The following is a 21543-nucleotide window of genomic DNA, read 5'->3' on the forward strand; positions in this document are numbered from 1 at the left end:
GTGATCTAAATTGAACCACGATTAAGCGTTTGGACCGTTGTAGAGGCTTATTGATCTTTTCGATTAGCCTTGAGTTGTGGGGGTACTCAATAAGATTGTGATGCAATCTGAGTAGTACCGTTTTATGTTGGAGTTGAGACTGTACCTCAAACGGATTTTATTGCTGGGTTGGGAAATCACAAGAATTATTGTGATGTTGCCTAAGCCTGTGGTACTCCACCAGTGTTGGGGACTTGCGGAATAAGAATTCCAAGCCCTCTGGATGGATTTGTGGAATCGGTCGCGAATGGCCATGAGTATTCCGATGAAGATTTGCGAGGACCGACTGCAGAGGCAGATTGATGTGAATGAGGTGTGAAACTCTCACTGTTGGAATCGAGTAGTTGGGAAAACCTTGAGAGTGAAAGAGACCAAGTTGCTATTCTCCCTTGTCTGATTTGTGTACCGGGAATTAAGATCTTGAGAATGGAAACTGCGTGAAAGAGCTATTGAGATAGGCGTTCTGGCTGCTTGTCACATTATGGTGACGTTGATAGAGAGCTATTACTGAATTATGGGTGAACCCTCTCTATCACTTGAGTTGAGCTCGGAGACTGTGGACACCTGGAGCATTCTGCGCTGGGGAAAGCGTTGAGGATGGGAATCTTGAGTAATTTTTTTTTCAAGAGCAACTGAACGGTTAATGTGCTAGACGTTCTATCCAAGTTAAGCCCTTGGCTTAGGCTTACGAGGAGTTTAATCGAGGCATCGAGTTGAGATTAAGGGAAAGGCCTTAGTGAATTGAGGATGTTACTGAGCGTTGGTCCACGACCATACTTGTAATAGAGGGATTGAGAGTACTTTCCGAGCGGTGAAAGTGAGATTGATGTGGAGGCATTGTGGTGCAATGCCGATTGAGGAATCGAGTAATCACCTTTGGCGAGCGGTGTGAAGTATACACGGATCACAAGAGCTTGAAGTATTTATTCACTCAGAAAGAGTTGAACTTGAGACAGTGCAGATATTGGAGCTGCTCAAAGATTATGATTTGACGATCCTCTACCACCCGGGTAAGGCTAACGTGGTGGCGGATGCGCTGAGTAGGAAATCGATAGAAAACTTAGCGATGCATGTTGTGACTCAACCGCAGTTGATCGAGCAGATGAAGCGGTTGGAGTTGGATGTAAGACTAGGCTCCTGTTGACCAGATTGACCACTGGTCTCACCTTCCGCAGGTAAGACTGCTTGGCGCTCTATGGCATTCTCCGAATTACTGGGCTGTTCGCTCCCAGAATTTCTAGGAACGGCCCGATTACGGAGATTCATCGCGTTATCATCAGCCATAATTTGTATAAAATGTAAATTTACCTAAAAATTTGAGTCCCACCGGGCGTGCCAGAAATTATTGGGTGCCGATCGTCCCGACCCTTGACCCAGTCAAAGATCTTCCTCGGGAAGCGCGTCGGGGTTGAAACGGCTCCGAAAGATGACCTTCGAAGTGTGCGCCCTTTTACTGAATAAGCGATTCGACTAATGAGGAATCCAATCAGCCGGGTCCAAAAACTCTATTCTCTCTTTGGTTCGGCCGGATGAGCCGAATGTACGGGGGAAGCCGGAAACTCGACCAAGAGATGAGCCGAACGGCTAACACAATACAAGATCTGGCCGGCCTGAAGAGCCGAAAATGACTTCTATTGAATGAACCAGTAGAAAGTACAGGAAGAGGGGTTTTAGTCTACAACGGAGTGATGCCCAGGGGGCAGACAGATTCCAGGATTCTAAATTACCAAGCTACTCCTAGAAAAAGCGGTAAATGCTGGAAAGAAATATGCGGTAAAATAAGGGTGGTCTTTTGTTCGCAGGGGGAAAAGACCCTTTTTTAGGGTATTATGAACCTATTTATAGAGTCACGCCTGAGTTGGTTATAGCCCTTGCACGATCAGCCATTATCTCCTGTTATTTTGGACCACCTTCGGCCGATCAGAACCGTCTGTAACTGCTTGCAGTTGCTATAACTCCCTCGATTTTGGTGCGGTTCGTGTTCCTTCTGGTGCCCCTAATGTACTCTCGGTACACCGCTGAGACCGCTGTACTAGTATGGACCCGGCGTGCCAGCTGTTCGCACCGAATTGACTCAACAATTGCCCCCTCGGCAGCTTTCGAAGTAACCCTTCGGTAGTTGGCGTAATCCAAGGTGCAATTACTTTTAAGACCCTTGGTACGGTTTGGTTTCAACCGTCCACTTTTTCAGCTGCTGAAATCCCGCCGTCGTTTCAATAACAAGTGCGATCTGAGGCATGGTTCTCAGTCCAATTAAATTCAAATTCTTTGTACAAGTACCTGACGTAATCCGAGGCGTGATCCTCTATACGGTTCAGTCTTAGCCATTCATTTCTTTTTTACAGCCCGATCTCAATCCTTATTTTTGTCTTATATGCAGCATTAACTAGGTCATCTTAATTACTGCCGTCTATTCGTCATTATAGCCGACCTCGGAACTTGCTTCGATGCGACGGTTCGACGCGACGGCCTTTTCTTCTTCACCAAGCTTCTCATTTCCTTTGTCTTTTCTATCCCTTTCTAACTTCTTCTTCGTCTTCTTTGACGAAACCTCTTTTTCGTCTCATTCTTTCTTCCTCCCGTGTCTTCTCGCCTTCATTCTCGTCTACTTTTCTGCTTTGAGTAATGGCGCCACTCCCGCCTTGACCTACTCGTCCTTCACTAGATTATACTTTGCTTAGATCATATCTCGAAACGGACCCTACTAGGTTCATTTTGGGTCCCTCTTTTACTGAAGATCCGCCTGCTGATGACTTTCCTTATTCTGATGACGGTCTTCCATTAATGGCCAAATCCATACATCTCCACTCCTGGTACCCTTTAGCTTCAACAGGAAGAAGTCTGCGAACATAGCCTAGTGTTTCGGAAGCTTATTTGGCTTGGTCGGATCGAGTGGAAGCCGCCTATGGCGATTTGTGGCGGGACATTGGGGTTTACGAAGCTATTCGGCTGTCTCGGAAACCTCCGGTAGCCGACAACCTTCTTTTGGCTTCTGCTCTCTGTTTCTGGTCCCCTATTTCCAATGTCTTTCCTTTTAAAGGGGGGCTTCTCACTCCGACTCTTTTAGATGTAGCAGCCATCATTGGTCTACGGCCTCATGGTGTTACTCTCTCCATAGCCTACAATCCTGATAGTGTAACCGATTTTGAGGCCCATCTTGACCCCACTGATCTCGCCTATTCAAAATTTCTTCTTAAATTTGCAAGCGAATCCCCTGCCCCTGTCATTAAGAAAGAACACACAGCCTTCCTTCTATATTGGCTATGTCATAACCTTTTCTGCACTCGTTCACAGAAGACTAATCGAGATTTTGTCCCCATCGCCGTTGGTTTGTCTAACAGCGATAAATTAGCTTTTCGGCCTTACTTTCTGGCTTTTGTTTATAGAGAATTTTTTATTCTCTCAAACCACTACCCTCTGGAGACGAGGTAACAATTAGTTCGGGTTGTGGCGTTTTCTGATTTTTACAAATATTTTTGCAATTCTACTTCCCTAATTTATGCCGAACCCCTTAGAATAAAGATTCGGCTGCTCATTTTGATTCTTATGGGCTAGCGCTCGGCTGCCCTCCGCCATTAACATCAGGCTGTCCTTCTAACTTTGTCTCTTATTTTAAAATGTTTTACGAATCTCGTCCTCACTTCTCCATCTATTGGTCTCCATTTGCTGACCGCATTACCGGTCCGTCTTGGTTCTTAGCAAGATACGAAGCTCTTCAAGGCGAACTTGCTTCTTCTCGCACCGGCGAATATACCGATGTTTGGTACTTTTTTTTGGCAACAAGGGATTTGCACATTGGCATGAAATCGCGCTCGAAATTATTGCCTAGTACTGAGATCTATTCTCCTCAATTCGTGGCACGTCAATTTGGATTTACCCAAGCAGTCCCTGCTCCATCTAAGTTCTTCACGGCCAATACTGCTGTTGACCGACCCCCTACCAAGAGTATAGCCGATGCTGATAGGATTTCGGCTATGGGAAATCGCCTTTGGTGGTTCTTCAAATTAGTAAGGTTCAAGCCGAATTACACAGGGGTGGTAGGCTTTCGATAAACTGTCACCTGGGATCATTTTGCCGATCGTATTTTCAATCGATCAGCATTACAAGCATTCCGCCAGACTATTCTCCTACTAGGTTCATTTCTTTGTTCATACTCACTCTTATTCTATTTTCAGCCTTTATGACCTCAATTCTTTTATTTTTCAGATACAGCAGTACCTGTCTCCATTGATCCCACTGTACCAAAAGAAGAACCAGAGGAGATTCCTGATATTTCGCCTACTTTTTCTGTAATCGCCTCCTTCTTCTGTAATAGAATTTTCCTTTCCTTTGGATTTTGAGATACATATATATATATATATATATATATATATTTTATTTGTCTACAGTCAATTCCAGCTTCTCCATCGGTCCCAGCTTCAAATAAAAGACCGATTGAAACTGTACAATCTCCGCCTCCGCCGTCTTCAAAGCGGCATAAATCGGTTGCTAAAAGGCAATTCCGACAAGCCGAAGGCGCTTCTTCGGCTGATATCTCAAAGAACAGAGCCGAAAATATACCTTCGGCTCCAATTCCAGAAACAAGAACCGAAGATATACCTTCGGCTGATGTTCCATCAGAGGAAACTAACATACCNATATATATATATATATATATATATATATATATATATAGGGTCTGGCTACTATACTTGTAACATATTGAAATTCGGAAGAAATTATCAAACTTTAGCCAAATTGACTAAAGTATGTGAAAAAGATGGATGGACAAGTTGCATTTAGCATTCCAATGATATTGGAAGGGCTAAAAGTAAGTTTAGAAAGAGTTAGAAAGGTTTTAGCATCGACCGGCGCGAAATAGAGTCGAATCGGAGCTAAAAACTGCATTCTGGGTAAAGTGTACCGGTACAACCATCGAGTTGTAACCGGTACAGGCCAGCAAACCGAGAGATAGAAGCTCTCGGGTTTGAGAAAATTCGACTGTGTTACTGGTAACACCCCTGGTGTGTACCGGTACACTTTGGTAAAACCTGCAAGAATTGCTCTCGGGTTTGCTTCTGCGTAATCGTGTTACCGGTGATAGCATCCGGTGTACCGGTACACTTTGGTCTGGCAGCAACATTGAGGTCTGCTGTAAATAAGACTTTTTGGGGCGCTTAGTTGTAATTGTTACAACATGTTATTGCCCCAACCTCTCTCCCCTTCACTGCAAATACCCCTCTTATTCTCTTTCTCTCATATCTCTCTTTCTCTCTCTAGAGATCTTACTCTAGGGCAAGGTGGTGAAGGAGAAGAAGGAGATTTGAAGGTATTTTGGTGGCTTTGGTGGTTCTAGGAGCTCTCCATCAAGGTAGACTTGGGGATAGCTCTTGGCTAAGGTAAGTTTTAGTGTAAAGTAATCTAGGGTTTGGATTTCACCCTAGGTTTTGGGAGTTTTGGTCTCTTTAGAGACATTAGAAGTGTAATAGAGCTTTGAACACCATGAAAACATGGTTTTCTCAAGGTGCTCTTATGGTGGATTGATAGAATCCAAAGTTGATGCCCTAGGAATGGTTCTAGAGGCTTGGTAATAGTATTAGAGAACTTCCTAGGTGATTCTAAGCTATCATTTGCTTAGAGATGCAATCAATCTAGGAGAAATTTAAATATAGCATTGTTAGGGCATGGATTTTGGGGCTTTTGCCTCCGATTGTTTTCGAGATAAATTGATCTCTTGGAAACCTAATTGGGGGTATTCCCGACGCGTGGGACAACTCCGTTTAACGTTACGAAAATGTTAAGTAAGAGATCTTGTATATAGGGCCTAATTTGGTTTTATTTTGGGTTTAGGTCGCGGGAAAGGCGTTCTAAAATCACGAGAGTCGAACTACAACCCATCTACAATATTTAAGGTGAGGGGTGCACGCCGGAATTATCGGATCCTCCTTTATGTCTATTTTCACCTTTGTTGAGCATACTTGTATATAAAGTCATTCATGCATATTAGGGTAGTTCACATGTGAATGATGGTTTAATTTCATTTATATACTTCTAACGTAGTTGAACATGGAAAATGATTTGAGCCATAGCGGACATGTATGTTGAGAACCTAAACTTGTGTGAATGTGAAACTTGGACAAAGATAATAGTAAATAAAAGTGACATTGACATTAGAGACTTGATTGACATCGAGACATGAATCGTTAAACAAAGTTTAACAATTAGTGGCATTGTGGCAAGAATGACTTAGAGAATGGTATGAATAAATAGGTAGAAACCTATTATGACAATGTCATTGTGACTAGTGGCTATGTATCCTCAAGTTGAGGATTGGATCAATACTCATATTAACTAGGCTTGAGGGAGGTAGCTCCTCCTCAAGCGGTGTACTCCGAAGTGTATACACCACGGGGAAAGTACCTCGTTGACGAACCCTCGGGTGGTTGAGCCTAAAGCCTCCCCCGGTAGACGGGAATTATGATGGTGAGTTTTGGGGTTAACAAGGTTAACCGGCAAAATTGGGTAAAAGCCAAAGTAAAGTTATGGAACAAGCATGCATGCATTTGCATTCTATTTTTGATTATATATCCACTGACATCTTTCTTACAGGCATAGTATTAGTATTAGCATTGGTTACGGTTTTCCTTTCCTTGAAATACTTATACCTGAATAGACCTTGTGGTCGGCAAGGTCGGTTCCCGAACCCACTGGGAACTTCGTTGTAGTTCTCACACCACTAACCCTACAGGTCCGAGCGCGAGCGGGGCGGCGGAGGACCGAGGCAAGGGTATAGCGTCATAGCTAGTGGCCACCGGGACTTATGCCTTAGTCATTCCTTTGCCTACATGTATCAACTTTTATTTTGTTGATTTAGAATTGTAAAGTTGAAAATATATCATGTATTTTGGAGAATGACAAAAATGTAAAGAATTATGGTTGAATGGAAAAAAAATGTAATAGTTGTAGTTTACTTGTATTTGGTTAAAATGTAATCAAATATCATGTATGGTTGTATGTTTAGCCTAGAGCTTTCGCTTCCGTTGTTGCTTGTCCTCGTGCAAGGCTTGTATAATTGCAAAATCTCTTTGTTGTTTGTTTAATTATACATGTTGTTTGAGCCTTGGGCGGACAGAGGAGATACTGTCCGTTCGGCGTCTGTTGATGTGACTCGAACCCGACCAAATTGGCGGGGATTGGGGCGTGACAATACTATTATGATACGATCGCCCTCGTAAAGTTGTTTTTGATGATAGAGCTTCCGAATCGACGATCCACACCGTTAAACGTTATTTACAGCATTTAAAACTTCTAGAAATCAAATTTTATAATATTTCGACATCATTTACCTTACGATCAAGAGGTCACAAATTGACAATTTTTAATGGCCGGTATGGGATACTTGCTAGTTTAACAGTGTAAAAGAATCGGAATTTGTTGAATTTTTGATAGAAAAATCTATTCACTACATAGATAAAGATCAATAACTCTGATCTTGAATTGAAGGATCCGATCATCCTTTTTGAGATCGTCGTTCGATTTTGACCATTCATTTTATGCCCACTTGATGGACTTTATTATGATTTTGAAAATTTACAAAATTTATTTTCTAGAAGTTTCAAATACTCTAGATCATATTTAACGGAGTGGATCGTCGATTCGAAACTCCATCAATGAAAACAATTAGAATACAGCTCCATTTCATTAAGTATAGTAACAGGGCTCCTACTATATACTATATTTATATAAATATATAGATTTATAAAAATTTATATATAGTATAATAGAGTCGCTACTACCTATACAATGGGACTCTTGTCCTAATCAATTCATTTGAATAATCGGAACTCTCAAATTGATAACGCCACGGAAGTTGATTACAACAATAAAATGTAAAACCAAATTTTAATATCTAAAAATCATTAACAAGTTATCTAAGAGTAAAATAACACATAAATGAATACCTCTTTAAATAGAGATAATTCCAATCGTATCAGAGTTCAAACATTATCTAAATAGTAAAAGAATTTTTAAAATTCAAAGCTAATTTGGATTGCCTCACACACCGTTAAACCAAGCAAAGCGCTCATATAGCCGAAAAATGTCGATTACGACACATTTGATCACCATGTAAACCATTATCAAATATGGAAATTTATTTCTAGAATATTCAAATACTTAGATCAACTCAACGCTCCGATCATCGATTCAAACTCAATCATCAAACAAATGATAGACAATCACCTATCTATTAAAAGATACATTAGCATAATAATATATATAAAATATATATAAGGAGAGCTCAATCGGTCCACAACGAGTGCCTCGGCATTGCAACGAGGCCGCCCTCCAACAACGCCCATTCATTTTCTCTAATGCTACCTATGGGTCTGAGCGAAATCACCCCTCATGGGGAGATACGAATCCGCTGCCGCGCTCTTGCTCCGCGGCCATGCGGAGCTTTTGCAAACCGGGATGCGAGTACCAGCGACTGATGGTAGCGCCATTTGTGGCCAAACAATCGAAATCGCCGACTAATCGCGAATAATATTTTAGTAAATACCATTTTAATTTTAGAAAATAACTAAGGGACAACAGTTTAATTCTCTTCAAAAAATTGCGAATATGCGAATTCATGAATTAACTAACCATACGTTATAATTTTTGCATGAATCTCAAACAGCTGTCACAAACAAACAATACCCTACAGCTAAATTGCCATAAAGCATGGTTGCGAGAACACGCTTTGTAAGATTGAAAATGTGGAATTCAAGCATGGATGCTCGTCGACATGCTAATGGAAATTGACATGAAGCTAAAATGAATCCCTATGCAAAATCAGTAGATAACAACAATAATATACAAATAAACTAACCCCGAAGTAATAGTATCTAAACACAATACAGTCAGAATTAAGACTAAACCATTTTTAAGACCTTAACACCCAAAAGGATAAAACCTGCATTTGATAGTGATGAAACATAGTGTGAAATGGGGCTAGAGATGCACGCCAGCGAGAGTTAAGGGCACCTCCTCATAAATTTAATAATTGATTGGGTTTTTTTTTTTTCTTGTTTCGGTTTCCGAATTAAATTTATATTAACTGAATAAAAAAGTTAAAAAATTCTAAAAGAAACCCCAAAAACCCTAGTGAAGAACATTCATATCACTTCTTCTTCCAGGTCATAATCTTCGATCATGGCATCCACAAGCAGCATCAAGATCGCTAGCCAGGAACAAACCGAACAAGAAGCAGCACATGGTAGAACTACAAAGAAGCAAGAGCAGTACATAGACAACAGTTTCAATTTACGTAGCAAAAATAGATAGTTTAAAACAAGCAGCGAGAACCGACACGTCTAAGCAAGTTCAGCGCAAGATTGAATGTTAGTACGAACTTAATTCGAATCTATGATTCAAGCAACTAAGTTATTCTAAATAAAAAAACGAAGCGAGCAGCTCTATCTCAAAAAAAAAAAAAAAAACAAGCACGTAGCACAAGTCACTATAAGTTTTAAGTTGAAACGAAATATAATTTTTTAATAAGAATAGTATTACATGTTTTTCTTATACTTTGGATGTACATTTTTGGTTATTGAATTTTTAAAATATAAAATAAAATTAATTACTAGTAAATGCTCGCCTTCTGGGGGAGACGCCTTCGCACCGTGGCTAGCTCAGGAGAGTCTTGCGCCTCTTTGCGTCTTGCACATTTTCAAACACTGGCTTATAGTAGCATGATATGTATATAAATAGAGCATATAATCAAATGACTCTGTTGTAAAAAGAAAAATCATCTAACTAATATGCCTCAAGGATGAAAAGTTCAAGCGAGAACTTGATCCATGACCTGCCATATTGTCCGTGGACTTCAGGCATTATCCGCTATCATAATGTACTGAACTTGATTCACGTGTCACGATAGACGACCAATTCGGATAAGTGCACCTCTTATTGGTGGCTAAACTGATAAGGTATCAATGAATACTCCCAAGTGCAGTTGAAAATCATGTGTAATGATCAAGTAAATCTCGGCGAAAAGCCGAATACCCCGGCCTAGCTAGAGTCAATATGGCGTTTAAACGCCGAAAATCGTAGCCAAATAGGTCGAATCATACCTTCATGAATTTTATTTGATTAATTCAATTTTTTTGTTAAAAATCATGGTATGTACATGCATAGATAGAAAAAGTATGAAAGTAAAATAAATATTTAAAAACTACAAAATATAATATATCAAATTCGATGTACAAATATAATATATTATGAGGGATGTATGTGCAAAATATGTCCTCCAAATAGAAGTGAGAACTGAGAAGAGGTGTCACCGTGTGGGTTGTGAATGCACTTTGGCCACATACCACACCCGCCTCCGCCCCCTACCAGAACTTCTTTTCTACCCAAAACATCGAACCGTCTCTTCTTCTCTCTCCTCCCCCAACCTCCCTCCTCCCTTCCCCTCCTCCATCTTTGCATCTTCAATGCCTACAAACCCCTCCGCCGCCTCCTCCGCCGCCTCTGCTGTAGGATTAGGGTTTCTCCAGGGAAGGAGAGGAGGAAGAAGGGGGATCTCCCGCGGATTAGGTCTCTCATGACCTAGCCCTAGCCCTACCCTCGATCGCTGGTGTGGGTGTGGCGTGGGGGGCACTCCCCTTTGTTTCCTTTTTTCTCCTCGGGGTCTTGTCCATGGCGCCCGCTCGGAGAAAGGGATCCGGCCGTGCCGCCGCTGCCGCCGCCGCCGCCGCCGCCCAGCAGTGGAAGGTCGGCGATCTGGTCCTCGCCAAGATGAAGGGCTTCCCCGCATGGCCCGCCGTGGTACGCCACCCATCCTCTCTCACTATTTCCTCCTCCTCTTACGCTTTCAAATTAGGGTTTTCTTGTTCGATGCCTGAACCCTTAGGTTTTCTTCATCTAGGGTTTCTCTATGATGCATGGATGGTGTTGATAACCTTTCTTAGTGTTTTTCTTTTCTTCTAGGAACTGTGAAAACAAGATTGAACTTGAACTTCCCTTCCCTTTTATGGAGAAACTTATTGTTGCATCCTTGCATGGCAACCAACAATCTCCTTCTGAATTTTCTGCTTGTGTTGTGCCCTTTGTTGTCTTATTTAGATGAATAATTATCCACCACCTTGTGAACTCTTTCCTTAATGTCCTATTGGTGACAACAGTGGGGATGTGGGTGGTGTTAGCTATTGGGTTTTCTTTCTTTTAGATGAACTGGTTGTATTGAAAGAAAAAAAGATCCTTTTTTGAGTTCTTGATCACTCGTTGGCGCCTGATCTAAGTCTTTCAGAGGAGGGAATTTTTTTTTCTTGTATGGGCAACAAGATGGTTCTTTGATATTGGTTCAAACTTCTGATTTCTTTCTTTCCTCCTTTCCTGCTGTCTAATTAGGGTTTTCTTGTGTGCTGCCGCCACCTTAGTCCTCTGTGTAATGCATGGGTTTAGATGATAGCATGCCTTAGTGTTTTTTTTTGTTCTATTAGGAACTCTGGAAGTAGTATGAAACTTGATCTTTGCTAATAAGTTTGTGGTGCCTTCCCTTCACTTTTATTGAGAAAGTTGTCTTTGGATGGAAATCAACAATTTCCTTATAGACTTTTTGCTTGTATTATGCACTTTTGATAGCCTATTTAGATGGATAATCATTTCCCTCCTTGCCAACACGTTTCCAAATGTCCTTTTGATGATAACAGCAGGGATCTAGTTGTGTGAACTAAGGTGGTCTCGGTCTTAGCGTGAACTGATTGAATTGAGAGAAAAAGATCCCAAGTCCTTGTGGACGCCTGATTAATGTCTTTAGGGCAGATCTTTTCTAGTATGGGCCACAAAATGCTTTTTTGATTACCTAAATATAGGATTCGGTGCAAACTTACTCATTATGCGAACTTCTCTTGCACCGGGTAGACACGATACTCCTTCCACTAGTACTCATGACAATAACTGCCTCTATATGGGCTTGCTTGCTTTGATAAGATGGAGAACTGATTGCTCGCTCCTGAGGGTATATTCCTTTAGCAACTCTTAATGTTTGAGGAATGAAGGACTCGTCTTTGGATCCTTGGGGTGCCTTCTTTCGCTATGTGGAGCTACTTTCCCCTACATTGCTGCAAAATTCTCTTGTGATTATTTGCTAGAGACAATCTTGAGTAAAGTTTGGAGGATGATAGGGTTTTTAATAGGCCCTAATCTACTGTAGTACTGATTTGACTTATTTGATAAGAATCTACGATAGATTTTAATTTTTTTTTATCTTTCTTGGCACTTTGAAGCTTTGTAAGGTATCAATTTCAACCTAATTTGAGTCTATCTATTTTATTATTTATTTCGTATTATGTGTGGCATTTTTTTTAATACTATGATTTGCTATCAATTTTGATTGGCTAGGTTCCTCTAAAAGGATTGAAAAAATTAGGGCCCATTTGGTTATGCATAATGGTGCATTTAGAAGGGGCAGGACACTTGGTTATCTATTGGTTCAATTGTTTCTTATATTTTTATTGCTTTATTGAGTTGGTATGATACAATTTCTCTGTTCTATTTACTGAACAGAGAAGCACCTTGTTCGCATGCTATTGCGCCTTTTCATTTTTTGTTCTTCCTGCAGATAAGTTGGCCATCCTTCAATCTCAAGTAATACCTTAGCTGAATTGACCTTTACTTTAACCACTTGTTTTAACTAGAACTGATTATGAGAATGCACTTTAAACACAAGCTAACAATCCATTCGATGGTCTCAAAAATTGACTTTACCCTAGTAGGTTATTAGATTTTTTCTTTTTCAGCATCTTGTTGAACCGTATTTAATATTCAACATTTATTTTGTTTGCTTGATCTTCCAAAATTGTTATTTTTACGGCCCCTTAAGTTCTTCCAAAATTGTTATTTTTATGCCCGTAGTACAAATTAATAATAGATTTGAGTTGTAGTCCAGAATAAAATTCTAATGGTCTTAGATTCAAACAAAAAACAAATGCTAAGGGCAATTTTATCCCTGATACCCATTGTAGTTCACAAAATGATGTTGTTGAAGAAATAGAATAATCTCAAGCATCATTATCCAATCTCATTCCTCATTTTTTAGTACTCTTGAAAGAGAAATGATGCATAGCATCTAATGTAGAGTTCATTGGACTAAAGCCCTGCCTAGATGCATGAATATTTCATTTTGTATAATGCTTTGATTTAATTAAGAAATAGTTAGTATTTGCAAGATGAGGTGTGTGATCAAATATCTAGTCTAGAATAGACATAATATTCGGAATATGCTGACTTATCAAATCATAGATGCCAAGATCTTTCATGGAGAAAAAATCAAACTCCTTGTTAATCATACAAGAAAATCTTCATATGGAATAAGTTATCATTGAATCTTTTATTCCATCGTCCAAATAGGGCCGAGTTGTGTGACAAATGTTTAGAATGGACACTATACTTGGTCTTCAATTCATTTTTTTCAAAATTAGATAAATTACTTCGTAGGTGAAATATATTATCCTACTAAATGATGGATGCCAAAACTAGCTTCCAACCACACAAGAAAATCCTCATATCGAGAAGTTATCATTGAATATCTTATCCCGACATCCAAGTTGGGCCTAAGAGAGAGGAGAAAATAGCTTTCTTCATACTAGCAATTTGATTCTGGCAAGTTCTTAATAAATTATCATTTGGGTTGTTACTAATACTTTTATAAAACAAATGGCCTTTTCATGGAGAGGTTAGGAGACGACAGAAAGGAGAATGGTAAGTAAGATAGGAATTGGATTAAGAGAAGAGAACACCCTTCAAATTTCGAATTGGAATGTGTGATTGATTCATGGATCACTAGTCAATTGGAGCGACAAAAAAAGCGATCCCATCATAACCTATTAAATACAGTGTTTGAAAAGGCGCGAGGCGCAAAAAGGCGCAAGACTCTCCTGGATCCTAGGCGCGAGGCGCACTACGAGGCGCGCGCCTCAAGAAGGCGAGGCGCACAGTAATTTAATTTGATATTCTACATTAAAAAAACTCCAAAATAACTATACAAAACTAAAATAACTATAAAAAAGTAAAAAAAACATATGCATATAGGTTCTCTAGTTAAAAAAAAAATATTTCGACTTTCAACTTAAAAGTGATTGTGGTGCCAATGTTTTCATTTGGCCTCAAGAAGGAGAAGAGGGCGGTAAAAGGAGAGAGTGGTAGGAGGAGAGGGTGGTAGATGGATTTCATTAGGGTTTTTTTAGGTTTCTTTTAGATTCCTTTACTAATCTTATCGGGCTAAAACATAAAATTTATATCCGAAACTCAATAACCCGAAAACTTTAATCTAAAATCGAAAAAATATTAAATATGCCGAGGTGCGCGCCTTATGTGTGCCTCGCGCCTCGCCTGAGGGGCGCGCCTCAGGGCCTAGGCGCGCGCCTCAGCAATAGTGCCTCGCCTCGCTATTGCTGAGGCGCGGAGGCTCGCGCCTCGCGCCTAGGCGCTTAGGCGTGCGCCTCAGGCGCGCCTTTTCAAACACTGATTAAATCTATACTGGAATCATATCAAGAGCAATGTATACACATAGGTAGGTATACACATGTATTTATATGTATATATTCTATATTTGTGTACACATATTTATATGTATATATCTGTGTAGGTATCCAACATTTTTATTTATTTACATTTTGTGTTTCAAGCAAATGTTGTACACTGCTACTTTTATAAAACATATTGATGAAGACTACCCCAATCATACCATCTTTTAGAGCGAGTGGTGTTTTATCATATCGTTCACATTCCATGAACCATATCAATTCGAGTCTTTGAGCAACCTAAGAATGGGACTTAGAGAAGCAGAAACCTTTTTCTCTAACTTGTATGGTTGGAATAGGCTTTTGAAGAAACTCAAGTCTTGTAGAACCCTAATATGCACAATCTATACAAATACATCAATTGGCATTTTGGAACTCCTCTCCTTATTTTGGGGATAGTGGGCCCCACATGTGAGAAAGTTTCTATCTGATGTATTGGTACACCTCATGCACCACAACTAATTTTTGATGATTAGTATTACAAAATTAAAATCTAATATGATAAATATGATCTACATATGAAGCTTGAAAACCTATTACTATGACATTAAGTTGTCTCAATAATCAATGGTAGAAAAATAAACTAGATTTGTGACACATTAGGAAGCAAAATTCGTAATTTTTTGTAGAGTTAATTTCATTCAAGTCCCTGTAAATATAGTCAATGGCAAATATATCCCTACAAAGTTCAACTTTCATATGTTGTTCCTGCAAAAGTTCTAATGTTTTTAAATATGTCCCTCTGGTTTGTTACCGTTAGAGAACCATTTATATTTTCAATTTTTCCATCACATATATGTCACTCCAAAAGCCATAACAGTATAATATAAGAGGGGCAAAAATGTCAAAAATTAGCCAAGGTTAAGTATTTAACCTATGGTTAACTAAATTTTTTTAACGGATTCTAATGGCAGGAATATATTTGAAAACATCAGGACTTTTGCAGGGACAACATATGAAAGTTGAACTTTATAGGGATATATTTGCTATTCACTATATTTGCAAGGACCTGTATAAAATTAACCCTTTTTTATATTAGGTTATCTTAATGTTGTAGATTACATCTAATGAGTTAAGTTTTGATTTTTAAGGTCTTTATCATAGTTTTTATTGGTTTAGCATATTGAGAGCACGTGTACAGCTGATTTAGGCAATTGTTTCTCATATAGTTTTTTTTCTCCTCTTATTTTGGGGATGACTGGGTCCACTTGTGAGGGACATTATTGGCTGAACTCATTGTATATATACAGATTATTTTAAATGATTAGTATCTTAAAATCAATATTCTATCTAATATATGTGATCCATACCATCTAAGGGACCTAACATATGTGAAATCATTAGTTTTGAAAGCTACTACTAATGCAACATGTAGTATTAATAATCAATGGTAGAAAAGAACCATTATTCAATATTGTGACAAAACAGTGATGAAGATTTATGATTTTATAAGTGCATGTATTCTTACTATCATAGAATATAACTCATTAGTTAGATTTTGATTTTAGAACCTTTGTAGCTTTAAACTGTGATGTATGAGATGTACTTGTACGCATGATGTAGACAATAATATCTCCTATGGTTCCTTAATTTTTATTTCCTTTGATGGAGAGCAAGAGGACATTACTGCTTGCACCTTGTGCATCTGTTCACTTCATGCACCGCAACTAAGTTTTGACAATTAATACCTCAAAATTAAAATCAAATTTTGATTATTAAAACTTTAAAATTAAAATCCAATTCAATATATGATCTGCATCATCTAAATGTCCTATGAATAAAAAATTATAATCTTTTAAAATTTATTACTAAACTACCAGTTACTAAAGCATCAAGTAGTCTCAATAATTAACGACTTTAAAAGAAATATTATTTGATTTGTTAGACATTGTTGATCAAAATTTATATTATATATGCAGATATCTTTTAGGGTGCGTTTGGTTCAAGTTATCCTGGCAGGATTACAGGCAATCCTGCCAGGATTACCGTGTTTGGTTCACCGCTATGTAATATAGTCGTTAATGCAGTATTACAAATCGAGCAGGATTACACCGAAAATATTAACAAGAGGGGGGTCGTGTATCTTGCATTACTGAAAACCGGTAATACTACATATTATGTAAAATGACAATTTTACCCTCTAACTCTCGAAACCCTTTCGATACGTTATTTTAAAAAATTTAATTTAAAATTTTGAATTGTCAACTTTTAGTTTTTAATTTTTAATTTTCAAATTTAAATTTTTAAATTTTAAATTTTAAACTTTTAAACTTCAAATTTAAATTTTAAATTTAAATTTTAAATTTTAAATTAAATTTAAAATTTTAGATTTTAAGTTTTAAGTTTTAAATTTTAAATTTTAAATTTCAAATTTCTCAGATTTTTTTTAAATTTCAAATTTCTCAGATTTTTTTAATTTCTCAGATTTTTTTCAAATTTCAAATTGCAAATTGCAAATTGTAATTTCAAATTGTAATTTCAAATTTCAAATTTCAAAATACAATGTGGTATATGAGGTGTAGTTATATGCATTGTGCGAAATACAATGTGGTATATGAGGTGTAGTTATATGCATTGTGTAGGTTGTTATTTCTCTTATATGAGTTGCTCCTATGTTTCTTCCCTTTCTCTCTCTCTCTCTCATTCTCGTTGTATGGGGGCATCAGGTAATCCAAGCTAACCTATAAAGATTACTTTTGCAGATCTTACATAATTTTGCCCTTACATATTTTTGATTGATCATTGATGTGTTGACACATAATAAAAAAAAAATTGATTGATTCAAGTATGCAGTCTTAAATATACTTCATATATTTATCAACATCCACGAATTTATAATTTAATCAATTTATGCATTGGTAGTTGAAAGGTGACATATATGATTGTTGATACATCTATGATTATATATAATGAGCACATTCTTAGGAACGCAAAATTTTCTCATCAGTGTATACTCTATATACGATGGATTCACAAATTTATGTATTGTTTCTGCTCTTGTTTTATTTTAAAAAAAGAATTATTAGATATGACAGTATTAATTATTTTATACCAATTGCGATAGTACCTACTTGTACGGGAGCGCAAGTCTCTTAACTAATGGAGGGTAATTTGAGGGATTGTAGTGTAAATAATAAGAATTGAGGGACTTATATGCACTATTACAAAGATTCGTGGACTGATATTGAAAGAAAGGCCTTATATATTTGTTGTATGCCTGCATGGATAGGTATGTACGCATGGATGCAGGATGCCTTTTAGCTTGTCCTTGAAGCTAATGGCTTTGGATGGACGTCTCCACTTTGTGGTCATATAATCTATCAACGTTTGTCTTTTGTTTGAATGCCTACATTGTAAGTTATATAGCCAAGAATCTAATAGGTTAGTTAACAACTAGGGGAGGGTGAATAGGTGAAACACGTAAAACACTACAAACTTAGCAAATAAAAAGTAAATGCGGAAAACAAAAAAGAACACACCGATTTTTTACGTAGGAAAACACAATAAGGAGTTAAAACCCACGGGACCGATCATGTGATGAAATCCACTAAGAAAATTTGAGTATAAAGTGAGTTACCAAATCCACTACTCAACCCTACTCTATGCTCGTAGAAGATCTCCTTCATTGGTCCTGATCAATCTTCAATCGATCATGTATGCCTCCACATTGCATTACCGCCTTCGGTCCACGAATCCTTCATCAAATTTACAACTTTCACATGAATCCTCATGCAAACACTCCGTTCGGAGCAGTGTGGTATGGTGTTGGTGGTGATTTAATGCTGAGGAAAGCATGAAAAATTTGTAGAGGAGGTTTGTAAGCATCGTACGAATCAATTCTAGAAGATGATGAAGAGTTAGGGGTCCGAGATTTGATCCATCAAAACCTTGTTGTTGGAGATGAGAGAAAAAACAACCAACAAGTTTCTAGGGTTTTTATGAGGGTAAAATAATCTTAACCGCGTTTTTGAGATACCCTAATAACATATTTATAGCTTTGGAAGAATTAGAAGTTGGATCAGAAAGTTGGTTTTGGGTTGGAAGTTCGGATCTTGCAACAGAAGTTCGGATTATGAAGTTTAGGTAAAACTTCAGAGTTTGGACTTTGTAAGGAAGGTCCAGATTTCTTCTACAAAATACAGATTACCAACTTTGGGATCTGTACTTCAGATCCAAAGTTTGGACTTCTCCTGGAATCCTTCAGAACCATAGTTCGGGATACAGACTCTGATTGGGATGTTCGGATCTTCAAATGTTATTAAATTTTCATATTTGAAAATATGGTTTTAAATCCAAATTTAATGATTCTAAATTACTTCCAAAAATGTAAATATGTAATTAAATCACCACCCACATTATAAAAACTTACCGAGCATTGTGAACTTGAAATTTAGATCTTCGAATTTTCAAATTGGATATTCTCACCACAAACCCTTCAAGATTTTGACTCAACTTCACAAAATCCGCGATGACACCCCTAGGATAGGCATAGTCCTATTTAATAGGGCTAAACCCCTTAACCTCGTTAAAGCATTTTGGGCAGTGACTAGGCCCAAGAGGTTAAGAGGTTAAGCGTGCTAGAGTTAGAGTAGTTCTAGAATAGGTGACCCCCCTAGGAAGTGGGGTGTCACAGTGCTAGCGAGACAAGTCTCACATCACCTGATACTCTTGAGTGTGCTTGAGCCTGACGAGGACGTCAGGGTTGAAAGAGGGGAGTTATGTGACATCCTAGGATATGGATTAGTCCTATATATGAGATATAATAGGGCTAAACCGCTTAACCCGACTATAGCATTTTAGGCGATGGTTAGGCCCAAAAGGTTAACAGGGTTAAGGGTGCTAGAACTAGAGTAGTTTTAGGATGGGTGACCCCCTGGGAAGTGGGGTGTCGCATCCGCCAATATATAAATCCGTAATAATTTTTTTCCTTGGATTCGTGATAAAACTCAAAAATGCAAAAATCACTCACCATTCTCATCTCACAACATAAAAACAAATGGAGTTCATCACAATCACCAAACAATGAACTCCTCGCGTGATTGTTTCAAAGAAACACTAAATTTACAAATTAAATTTCTAAAACAGACTTTATGACTTAGACAAATTAGGAGTCTTGAATCTTGTACCCTTTGTTAAAAGAAACAAAGACAAATTAGGAGTCTTGAAGTCTTGTACCCCTTGTAAAAAGAAACAATCCGCAAACAAAAGTGAACATTACGAAATCAAGATTGCTAGTTCTAGTTAGTTCCTTGTTGGTTCCTATATCGCCCACTTTTTTTTTTTGAAATTTCAATAATCACAAAGTCACAAAAAAGGAAATAACTAAAAGCATACAAGCAAACAACTTACATAAAGTAATAGTTTTGATGGAGCTAACATCTAAAGCATAAGCGAAAGATAACATGAACTAGACTACCTGCAACTAATGCAAGATGCACACAACAAAACCTACATGCAATGTAGTCCTATATAACATAAATACCAAGTTATGTCCAAGTTCACTCCAAATTCCTTTTTGGAGCTTGGACATTATCATGTTGACATCCCAATCTACTGAAGATCATTTTGACCATTCAAGAAACCTTGCTGAGCTTCTTCGACATCTTGCATTGTTCCTTATAAAGGGATGATAGAGCGATCTTTCCATATGCTCCCATTATTAGTGAAGAACCTGAGCGTTGAACAGGTGCGGTGGAAGAAGTTGCTGCTGGACGGTGGCTTGAGCGGACCAAACTTGATGGCGGTTGAAGCATTAATTGCACCAAGACTATACTCATAATTCGCATAGGAGGTATCAACGTGATTGGCTCGAAGAATCCGCATGATTAACATAGGATATGGTAAACGCTTATGTGAATTTGAAGACTTGATATCACAAGCCATTCGATGCCATATCAAAATGGAATATTGATGTTCAACTCTTCAGCCTCGGCAAGATGTCCAACTAACTACATGTAGAACACCCTCTCCGAACGAACAACTTGGTGTTTATCGTCGGTAGAATGTTGTAGTCCACCAAAAATTGATAGTCTTCGGTTCTTTCGAGTTAAACTAAATTGCCGACTGACTGTTAATGCGGTAAACAAACTGCATTGACCACCTTCCACCAATCGGCTAGAGAGTCAAAACCACCATTGGGATAGTAAACTCTCAGTCATGTCAGCTTGAATGTGAAGCGTCACATTAATTGTTTCTGGAGTGATAACAAGTGCAACTCCACAAACCGAAGTTTTGAAGCTGTAGGATCTGCCAGCTTGATCTTCAACTTACTTGGCGTTCATGTAGAAAGATTGAATCAGATCCAAGTAGTAACGTTGCTCATTATAGAAGCAAAAGGCCGATGCATCATGGATCGGATTGTGCACTCTTAACGGCATGCCCTGTACGACGTTAATGCTCAGGTCGTGAAGACCGCTCTTGAATCTCAATTCCTGTCTTCTTTTTGCAAGTATATACTGGAGTCAAACTCTTTGGTTCCTTTTCCTTTCTTTTGGCAGAACTTGTTGAGGTGGTGAAGGCTCCAAATTAGACCAATCTTCTGATTAAGTATTCGAGCCTTCACTAGCAGCATACTCACTGTCGGAGGCTTCTTCGGTAATCTCAAGGTGCGACCTCTTATGAATTAGAGGTTTTTTCCACACCCTCAACCTCGTGCCCTATCCCCCATAAGGATGACAAACACTTAGAACCAAGAAAACATGATGTGTATTCTCCTATTAATCATGAAAGAACAATATTTAGATATGTTGGTCATTGGAGCAAGGTAATGAAAAAAATGTCTCTAGGGCCTTAAGAAAAACATGCTTGAAACTATTTCTAACAAAAAACGCACAATAAAAAATAGAGAAATAAAAAAGTGCAAAAAAGCCCTAATTTCGCCATAAAAGGCTCAAAAGCAGTAGATTGAAATGAAGAACTTTCAATCTCAAGAGGAAAACAATTAAAAATCCTAGAAAAA

The 21543-nt window shown here is 38.3% G+C and overlaps 1 protein-coding gene across 2 annotated transcripts in view; it reads left to right on the top strand.

Annotated features, from left to right (window-relative positions):
- Nucleotides 10406-21543, top strand: part of LOC109723920 (protein HUA2-LIKE 3-like) — a 38010-nt gene continuing 26872 nt past the window's right edge. For both annotated transcript variants that reach the window (XM_020252430.1, XM_020252431.1), the window contains exon 1: nt 10406-10830. In XM_020252430.1, coding sequence (XP_020108019.1) covers nt 10702-10830 — 129 coding nt within the window. In that variant the 5' untranslated portion in view covers nt 10406-10701. The remainder of the gene's footprint in view (nt 10831-21543) is intronic.

This window comes from Ananas comosus, linkage group 18 (genome assembly GCF_001540865.1).
Source record: "Ananas comosus cultivar F153 linkage group 18, ASM154086v1, whole genome shotgun sequence".
In the NCBI taxonomy this organism is placed as follows: domain Eukaryota; kingdom Viridiplantae; phylum Streptophyta; class Magnoliopsida; order Poales; family Bromeliaceae; genus Ananas; species Ananas comosus.